This window comes from Solea solea, chromosome 1 (genome assembly GCF_958295425.1).
Source record: "Solea solea chromosome 1, fSolSol10.1, whole genome shotgun sequence".
Lineage (NCBI taxonomy): Eukaryota > Metazoa > Chordata > Actinopteri > Pleuronectiformes > Soleidae > Solea > Solea solea.
Window position 1 is genome coordinate 11,896,109 of NC_081134.1, and position 9,754 is coordinate 11,905,862.

The 9,754-nt window shown below is 39.3% G+C and overlaps 3 protein-coding genes across 5 annotated transcripts; 2 read left to right on the top strand and 1 right to left on the bottom strand.

Annotated features, from left to right (window-relative positions):
* Nucleotides 1–17: 17 nt before the first annotated feature.
* Nucleotides 18–3,312, bottom strand: extl2 (exostosin-like glycosyltransferase 2). The gene is made up of 5 exons (XM_058647716.1): nucleotides 3,222–3,312; nucleotides 1,756–2,201; nucleotides 1,562–1,632; nucleotides 1,151–1,266; nucleotides 18–804 (listed from the first exon to the last, which is right to left on the bottom strand). Exons 1-5 carry the CDS (start codon nucleotides 3,224–3,226, stop codon nucleotides 408–410), a joined length of 1,035 nt encoding a protein of 344 aa, XP_058503699.1. The 5' UTR covers nucleotides 3,227–3,312; the 3' UTR covers nucleotides 18–407.
* A 408-nt stretch (nucleotides 3,313–3,720) lies between these two features.
* Nucleotides 3,721–7,113, top strand: zgc:110366 (uncharacterized protein LOC550476 homolog). Its single transcript, XM_058647757.1, has 7 exons — nucleotides 3,721–3,920; nucleotides 4,186–4,434; nucleotides 4,532–4,633; nucleotides 4,745–4,836; nucleotides 5,529–5,711; nucleotides 5,829–5,888; nucleotides 6,555–7,113. Exons 1-7 carry the CDS (start codon nucleotides 3,845–3,847, stop codon nucleotides 6,648–6,650), a joined length of 858 nt encoding a protein of 285 aa, XP_058503740.1. The 5' UTR covers nucleotides 3,721–3,844; the 3' UTR covers nucleotides 6,651–7,113.
* Nucleotides 7,114–7,158: 45 nt separating this feature from the next.
* On the top strand, nucleotides 7,159–9,733 carry LOC131471260 (uncharacterized oxidoreductase ZK1290.5-like). 3 transcript variants are annotated; one of them, XM_058647747.1, is made up of 7 exons: nucleotides 7,159–7,938; nucleotides 8,240–8,488; nucleotides 8,564–8,665; nucleotides 8,746–8,837; nucleotides 8,907–9,089; nucleotides 9,216–9,275; nucleotides 9,366–9,729. In XM_058647747.1, exons 1-7 carry the CDS (start codon nucleotides 7,863–7,865, stop codon nucleotides 9,459–9,461), a joined length of 858 nt encoding a protein of 285 aa, XP_058503730.1. In that variant the 5' UTR covers nucleotides 7,159–7,862; the 3' UTR covers nucleotides 9,462–9,729. The 3 variants fall into 3 exon arrangements, with proteins under 3 accessions (XP_058503730.1, XP_058503721.1, XP_058503712.1); XM_058647738.1 differs by having other exon boundaries at nucleotides 8,240–8,665; nucleotides 9,381–9,733; XM_058647729.1 differs by having other exon boundaries at nucleotides 8,240–8,665; nucleotides 9,366–9,730.
* Nucleotides 9,734–9,754: the final 21 nt, after the last annotated feature.

Genomic DNA, 9,754 nt, shown 5'->3' on the forward strand with positions numbered 1-9,754 from the left:
AGTTCTTCCACAGATGCGATCGTTACAAACAGTGTTGACATTAATTAACACAACATGATTCAGTCTATCGGGTTTCAAACTGCACTTAATATCTATTTAAGGTAAAAAAAAAAAAAAATGGAAATGCAAATCTAAGATTACCAACTGGTGTGTCTAATTTCAGGACAATCTATTGAGAGAGGTGTCATTAATGAGGGAAGAGGCAGCTTTGGCAACAATGCAGTTTACCTTTCTCAAATGTGGACACATAACAAGACTAAGCTATGTGCACAGATCGCACACACATGGAAATATCAGGACTGTGGGTAACTAACCAAATCCTCAGCTCAGATGAATCAGCAGATGGCAACTTGAGTTTTGTTTTCTTTCATTCAAAGTCTGTCAGCGATGCTGCACATCCTCAGCCTCTACTTATGGTTAGCATAACTGGGGAAGCCAAACTGTGAGACCATCAGGTTGGAGAAGCACAGAGGCATGAAGCCATAAATCTGTGTAAGCCTGTTCAGACAGTAGGACCTCTGAAGAAGGTGCTCAGGACGATGCCACATGCCCTGGTACCCGCTGCTGGCCTCCTTTTCCAGGTTGCGAAGGTCCACGGGTTTTACAAAGACCCCAGAGGGTTTGTTGATTCTGCCTATTGACTTCAAGTGTTTCCTCAAATACAGAGAGACAACAAAGTTCATTGCAATGTCATCACAATTCTGTGTTTCATCCACCAGTGCATGTACTGCTACAGGCTGGTCCTGGAAGAGCTGCAGGTAGCGGTGGTGGAAAAAAGCAGCGCCAATTAACACCATGGAGTATCTGCAGTGAGTGGATAGAGATCAATGAATATTCAATTCAATTAAACAATTTTTTTAACAGAGAGCAGAAGTTGTAAATGAGTTAAACATAAAACATACAGAGAGTATTTACATAAGATGCAAATGATTTAAGGTATACAGTTGATCTTATATCAGGATAGCAGCATGGTCAGTGCAATCTTTCCGAAATAGAAAAAGAACTGTGCTGGTATTTACATGCGTTGCAAAATGAGGTATATGTGGAATATAAATGAACACTAAACAAGACATGGGGCGTGGCTGACACAAAACGTGATACATGAATATGAGATGTGATATATTGAGTTTGAATAAAAAGCATAACTTACTTGTCACCTCCAGCTGTTTCTGGATCCTGCAGTTCAAAGCTGCCATAGCTGTACACTCCACTTGGTGTTGAGACATGTTTCCGTGGCACAAAACCAACAATCTGGTCTGGAAATTGCTGTGGAGCCAAGCATAAAATATGTGCATGATGCAATTACAAGTTTAATGCAGGGGTTTCCAACCTTTTTGACTTCTGGGATCGGACCAAAGTTGTCATATTTCGGAGGGGGAGAGGTGTGCTACACAACTGACAGTGATCTACGAATGTCATTTTAATATGTATAAAGCACAGTATAAACATAACTCAACCTCAACCACTATAAAAAATGCAACCTGGATCAGTATTAGTTCTCAGACGTTTCAGCACAGATTCCGAATCAGTCTCATTCACTTTGTTTCTCAAGTATATTTACCTTCCAGACTGAGAATGCAAAACTGGTATCAGGAACACTGACCAGCGTGTCATCGTCCAGCAGCAGCACAGCTAAAGATTAGAATAAGAAACAGACTGCATTAAAATGAAACATTTTAAACACAAAAAATAGGTCTACATTATTATCTTTAAATGTCTGAAATAATATGCATTATGCATGAAAAATATACTGACCATCAGTGTCAATCTCAGCAAACGGTTGTAGTCTGTTCCGCATTCGATTGCTTGCCTGCTCTTTGAAGACGACAGGAACGGGATGAGGACCCAAGGAGTTCCATAATTTACGTGGTGTCTCCTCCTGTACATTGTTCCAGACTATGATAATCCGCTGAAGATGAGGAACAGCCTGGTAATGGTTGAGCAGTTTGAGAAGAATGTCTGTGCGATTGTATGTTTGAATGATGAGGGTGAACTTGTTCTCCCTGTCGGTGCTGTCACCATGGTGATCCTGTGGAGGATTCTCCTTAGATGTTGCCCGGCGTAGCACTCCCAGGACATCAAGGCCCCCTTGTTCCTCTGCAGGAGGCAGCAGAGCTGTCAAGGCTGCGCCAACTATGAGGATCAATATGATTGGCCAAACCAAATAGGTTCGCCGGAGCCCAACGCAGCAACGCAAGACCCTGCAACAAATGAGAAACAAAGATACAAAGGACATCATTTTTCTCCATTCCCAATTCATTTAAACTGGTAAACACTTGGCAAAGTATGTTTTGCACTTAATTTGTGTTAGACCTGCAACTAGAACAGTTTACTAGATTCAACTAATTACTGCACTTCCAAGTAAGTTTTTTTGTACAAACTAGGTCTAACGGAAAACAAAAATTATTTATAGTTAGTTTATAGAATGTATTGCTTTTCACTTATATACATTTCATTCATTTCCAAGCTACAAAATTGTCTTAGATTCAAATGCCAAATGCAAGTGGTAAACTTTGGATGTTTGTAAATGAAATAAATTCTTCTATGATGCTCATACCTTGATAGAGGTGCCAGTGTAGAGGCACTGTCCAACAAGCCAGCTTACAAGTAAAGCTACATTTATACAACTATTGTTTTGCACACATTTAAAGGGTACCTGAAGTACTCCAGTTAATTAAAAATGTGTGAAAGTACTAGCCATTGCACACTCCAGTCAATAAAAAAGCAATCTTTAAATTAATGAATCCACATAAACAAACATTTGTAACGCAACCTTCGTCAAAAGTAAAGCGATGTTAGGCTAATTTAAAACAAAAAACAACATAGAAACAGTTGTACTATTTGTGTAATTTCAAATTACTGCTCACCTGCAGTACATTCACTGAACACTAGGGGGCACACACTTCAAGGGTGTGAAATCAATGCAGCCATGATGCTACAGCTGCACAGTTGCTGCATCCCCCTACGCACTGCAATTATTCTCAAATAAAATCCATTTATTAAAACTTCGTTCAGAGAAAAAGAACGCCTGCATTGTTTAATAAAACCAGTATGTTCCGTTTAAGACACACACAATACCGGGACTCAGTATTGTCTCTCGTTTATATTCGCAATACCCTAAAGCCGCCATGCTTATTCGCAATAGAGCTATTCTATACATAATGCTACACATTACACGATTTTTTACATTCGTTTTCATTGTAAGTCTTGACAGAACTCACCTCATTTTGTTGTAAACAACTCGCTGACTCTACATGGTCGCCATGTTGGCTCAAACCAAAGAGCCTGAAAGGAATGAGACCTGTCGCAAACTAGGGTTAGCCACAACCGAGTAAAGATACAGGCACATGCTATAAAACTAACCCCTGTGTGTTTACTTTGACCAAAACCTCAGTTAGTTTGTGTCCGGATAGTTTTTTTTATTAACAATTCATTTCACTTTGTAGTCCAACTACAATGGTAAAGTGAGTTATAGTTCAGAATCAATGTTTTTTTTGTTTTTTTTAAACTATACCTTCCATGTCATGTGTATCGACACGAACACCTATTGAGGAATGATTTAAACATACATTAATAGTCATACTAAAAATCAGAGTCATTATAATTTGTGTTTTAAAAATAGTGCCGTCTTAAATGTCCAACTTTCAGCTTTCCGCTGGTGGCAAATCTCCTCTGTCTCCAGAGATGCTAACATCTGTCGTCAGAGGCGAAGACAAACTTGTTTAACACTGTGTATGTGCAGTTAGAAGTTCTAAGCAAGCTGCAAATCACAGCAGTGTCGTAACAATCTCGTCGAGATTTTAAAGAAATTAAGTCATTTTGATCATTACTGCGTAGCGACAGGATGGCACTATCACCATTGACCAGCAGTTCTACTGTCCCACTGTCCTGTGGTCTGCAGATCCCCATTTGTGGACTAGGTACGTTTAATTTTTTATTTATCCGCTAATGTGACGTGCTGTAAAAGTGAAAGTTCTCAAATGCAGACTAAATGCATTATCTAGTGGAACTCTAATTAGAAGTTTACAGTTTTGTTGCATTGCTGCCATGTGATTAGATATTTACAGAAGTTAACCAGGTTTACCTAATAAAGTGGCCCGTGAGTAAATGTCCACTTGTCACCACTTGTCACTCAAAACAGTCGCTTCCTTATAACCTGATAATCTCTCTCTCTCTCTATACCAGGTACATCACATGATGGTGGATTCTCCCATGATGCCATTGTGTATGCACTCACTGAGTGTGGTGTGCGCCACATTGACACAGCCAAATACTATGGTTGTGAGGAGGAACTGGGCAAAGCCATTGAAGAAAGTGGGCTAGCACGAAGTGACCTGTGGCTCACCAACAAGCTGTGGCTAGAAGACCATGGATACAAAGCAGCAAAGAAGGCCTGTCTTGATTCCTGCTCACAGATGGGGGTGAAATACTTTGGTATGGGCTGTGTTGTTGTTCTTGTTGTTGTTCTTGTTGTCCCCAAGTTAAAAGTTCTTAATTTGCATGTCCTTGCCTCTAAATGATCTGTTTCTAGATCTGTACCTGATGCACTGGCCTGGGTCACGGACACCTGGTCGCTCTAACAGAGAAATGAGAGCAGAGACATGGAGAGCTTTGGAAGAACTTCATGAAGAAGGTACTGAACATGGATAAACATGACAACAGGGAAAAAGTATGCAAAAATTGACCCCAGCATTATTGCCATACACAGTAGAAGTCAAAGTGTGGGGATTGTCTGTTTCTATAGGAGTGTGCCGAGCCATTGGAGTGAGTAACTTTATGGTGCACCACTTGGAGCAGCTAAAGGAAGACTGCAGTGTGATTCCACATGTTAACCAGGTGGGGTTTTTCTTCACTTAGATAAATAGATTGAATTTGTATTTTTTTAACCGAAAAGGAAGAGGGTTATGATGCGATGCCATTCATTCATTCATTCATTCAATCATTCAATCATTCAATCATTCATTCATGGGGGGCTGGAGGCAATCCCTGCTGACACAGAAAGACCTTTGGTCAAACTGGGAATCACTCATTTATTTTTTGCTTGAGCTTGTTCCTGCCCCAGCATTAACTTTCCTTCTAGAAGTCGACCCATATGAGTTTTTCTTCAGCAGATGCTGATCCCGTTCTTTAGGAATCATGTTTGCTTATATATACACACAGTACATTCATACCTCTTGCAAGTTTACACACATCTCCAGTATGTGCTTGTTAACATTATGTTTTTCTTTTTTCTTCACTGCTCTATGAACATATATATGATGCCACTCCTTTCAGTCAATTTTCTTTTTCCCTCTTGACTTAAATAAATATTTATTGAACATAATAATGTCTCTACAATCTGCATTGTAATAAGGTATAAACTGAATATTGAATACATGCAAAAGGTAAATAATAAGCTAATCTTAGTCTTTCAATTTCTGAAAACTTATATAAGTATTTATTTCCAGATTAAATAATAATCAAAAAGTAAAAAAGTAAGTAATCTGTACATGACTATATTAAAGTCTACCTTGACATGACTTGATTAGGTGGAGTACCATCCTTTCCAGCAGCCCAGTCACCTGATGGAGTACTGTCAACAGGAAGGGATCGTGTTTGAAGGATACAGTCCTTTGGCCAAGGGTCAAGCCCTGAACAATCCCACTGTCCTCCACATCGCAGCAAAGCACCGACGCACAGCTGCTCAGATCTGCATTCGCTGGAGTATTCAGGTTGTCACACTATTTTGAATGTTGTCTCTGTCTTAAGCTGAGTTGGCCTGACACAGAACACTCTGCTTCTTTGAGCGAACACCTTTCAGCTGTAATGTCATTGCTCGTTTTTCTCAGAATGGAATTGTCACAATACCAAAGTCCACCAAAAAGGAGAGGATCCAAGAAAACCTCAAAGTGAGTTTGTCACTTTCTTTTGTGCAGTCTTTAAAAAACGATATATTAAATTATAATTATAGTATGTTGTAGGCACTAATGCTGGGAATTATTCATTCAAATAATTTGTTTCCTGTCTATTAAGAAGTTTAAAATAAACAATCAACTGGTCTCTTTAACTTTCTCTCAGGAGAAAAGGTCTGTCTTTAAATATCTGATATTGTATCATGATCAATATCAACTAATTTGTGACTTTTTGCAGGCACTAGATCACAATATACTGTACATTTAAATGTTAACCCAATTTCCTGCTTACTTAAAAAAATGCAAAAACACTCTTAATACAGGAGACTGGATTTTTAAAATGTATTATTTTCCTTTTTTTGTTTACTTCTTCTGCCAAGGAAGTTAGAATTTCCCCAACATTTGTCTGAAAGAACAGATTTTGGCAAGATTTCCTGCATATGTGAGCTCACTCTAATGCCACTGGAGGTCACTGTAACCAGGTTCTATTGAGTTTTCTGAATTCTATACACCTATTTCTTTCTAAAAAAAAAAAAGTACACTATCTTGACATTTATGATTATGTAAAGACAAGAAAATGTGAAAGTGTCATTGTTTCGATTTTTTTGGGTGTGAAAATAAGGTTTATCATCATTACCTCCTTCTCCGCCTCTGTACACACAGGTGTTTGATTTCCAGCTGGAGGACGAGGACATGGCCATGCTGCGGGGATTACATGACGGGAGACATGTCACTTGGGATCCAACAAATGTGGAGTAATGATGTGTTGGACAGTACACCGTTTGTTTCTCCTGATTTGGGTTTTGTCAGCAGCTGATGATGAGATTACAGGACAAGTTAGTTAAGTCAATGCTTGATTGATAGTTGACGGCCACACGATCGGGGACGCTGTTCAAGGCAGAGCTTGATTCTTTTCCCCTGTGTGTTTCCTAAAAGATAAGGAGACGTTAATTAATTGCAGTGTTACAGCATCATAGACATAGATATTAAAAATATAATCTAAATATACAAATGAAGATGAAAAATTGAACTGTACAAGTTAAAATGTGCATTAGGCAGGGGTAACAAACTCCAAATGAACTCGGGGGGCCAATGAGTGTCCAGTCTGGTCATGTGGGGGGAAAAAAAGTGGGACATTATTTTTAAAATCAACGATATTCATGATATTTCACAGAATTTCAAGTAAATAACATATGGACAACTGTAATAAAAGCACTTAATAAGCTCATATATATATATATTACGTGAAATGTAATGCATTTAAAAGTGTAATATGTATAACCTAATGTATCATTATAATTAATAAAATGTTGCTCACTGCTTGACAATATGTCATATTACATATCATATTTAGTATTATATTCTAGTTATAATCTAGCTACAGGTAGAGGAGGTCATAGGCCAGTTTCTGTTTTAACATAATATAAAGTGACAGGCTGCATTAAATTGATTGGGGGGCATGTTTGAGGCCTCTGGTCCAGGGTTTCAGTGTTATGTGATTGAGTTGTGAATTGTATAATCAAACCATGTGTTCTCATCACCATGTAGTAACATTAATACCACATGGATCATAAAAGTCACAGAGCGTCACTAGAGGAGAAGAAGAGACTTGAGGAATTGAGTACAAAGCTGGTTAAACCAGTTGGATCACAAGTCATCTATTGCTACCAATCCAGTTGATGCAAAACATAGGTGTACATGGAATTGGGGTGACACTATTCATGGAAGAAAACATTAATGAAGTGCATTGAAAGTAAATACTCACCGACAGTTTTTAATAAAGTGGCTCAGATAACTTTGCAAGAGGAGGTCAAGCTTGTGTTCAGTGGAATGACAGCAGCTCATTGTGGTTGTCCGCTGTGTGAGCTGGGCGGGGCTAACCAGGTCCATGACTTGGAGTTTCTGACAGACAAAAACTTCACAGGCAGAGGGATCTGGATAGTAACACTGTTACACTTCTGATAAGAAATCATGTCTTCTGCACAAGGTTGGACTTTTCCCACAGTAACACTTTCAAACGGGATGCAAATGCCAATACTAGGAATAGGTAAGTATACACTTTCAGAAATGCAGTCCTTCCATGGACACTGTACAGATCTTAGATCTGATTTTTGGATTTGAAAAGAGATCACGCTGCAGAATCTTCTGTCTCCTAAATGATTTGTTTCATCTTATTGATATTACTTTAACAAGTAGTACAAAGGGACCTAAAAGATTTTTCATGAACAGAAATAAGTAATCACACACAAAGATCTTTGCAGTTCTCAAGCAATCATTCATAAGTATGTTGTGTGTTTTCTTTCTTTGTTTATTTCTTCATAAAAAGCCAAACATTTCCTCTCACTAAGGCACATCCCAGATAGGAGGCTTCTCTCAGGACACTGTTCTGCATGCACTGCGCGATTGCGGCATACGCCTCATTGACACATCAAAGTACAATGGCTTTGAGGCACAGCTGGCTGAAGTGATCAGAGATTGTGGGATAGCACGAGGTCACCTGTGGCTCACCAACAAACTCTGGCCAGAGGACTATGGATATGAAACTGCCCAGTCAGCCTTTCACAAGTCTTGCTCTCACATGGGAGTGAAGTATCTTGGTACTTTAGCTCGACTTGTTACCACATGTTTGCAGTCTGTTTTCCTGCGCATCTTCTCACTTGTACAACTTTTAGACCTCTACATGTTGCACTGGCCAGATTCAATGCAACCAGGTCACTCCAGCAGACAACTGAGAGCTGAAGCATGGAGAGCTTTAGAGGACCTGTATGACGAGGGTAAAATATACTCTCTGAACTCAGTACCAACCGAATCAAGAAAACTTCACAGACACCTTGGTTTCTCCGTGTTCCTACAGGGTTGTGTCGTTCTATCGGGGTCAGCAACTTCATGATTCACCACCTGGAACAGTTAAAGCAAGACTGCACGGTCGTGCCACATGTTAACCAGGTAAGCAGTGGGAACATGCCTGATGCTTCCATACACGTTTTACACAAACTAATAAATGTCCATTGTCAGGTGGAGTATCACCCGTTCCAGCAGCCTAATGAGCTGATCGAGTACTGCCGTCATGAGGGCATCACATTTCAGGGTTACTGCCCTCTGGCCAAAGGTCAAGCCCTGAGCAACCCCACAATTATCCAGGTAGCACAAAAGTATGGACATACACCTGCACAGATCTGCATCCGCTGGAGTATTCAGGTGATTCAAAATGAAATATCCATTGGAAATGTATAAACAATCACAATTCAGATTTACCCATCTATGACCAGATTTAGATTAAGTCAAATTTGGACAGAGATTGTCATCGTTTTTTTCCCCTCTTAGAACAGAGTCATTACGATACCAAAGTCAACCAAAAGGGAGCGTGTGGCTGAGAACTGTCAGGTGAGGAAAAACACAACAAAAACAAAACATTAAGACACTGGAACAATCAATAACTGTTAAAGTCATTACCGTATCGTCCATGTTTTTAAGGTGTTTGATTTCCAGCTGGAAGAGGAAGACATGGAAGCCATAAATAAGCTGCACGATGGACGGCACGTTGCCTGGGATCCAACTCATGTGGAGTAACCGGTGTATTTGCTGCAACATTCACGGTATCTTTTTGTTTACCGTTGGAGATTCAGAAGTTGCGTCTGAAATTCTCCATCAATGGATAACAAGACAATATTACATAATATGCCTTTGAGTGCTTCATCAGTGACTGAATACATGAAACAAATATACATACAATTGTAGAGTCTGCTGATAAAGGCAGTGTGGTGTGTATATGCTAATGTGATTAGTGGTTAATGCATCACTTTTGTAAACTGTAAAGGCTGGGTTTTTTTTATCATCCTTAAAAAATTAAAACAATGACACAA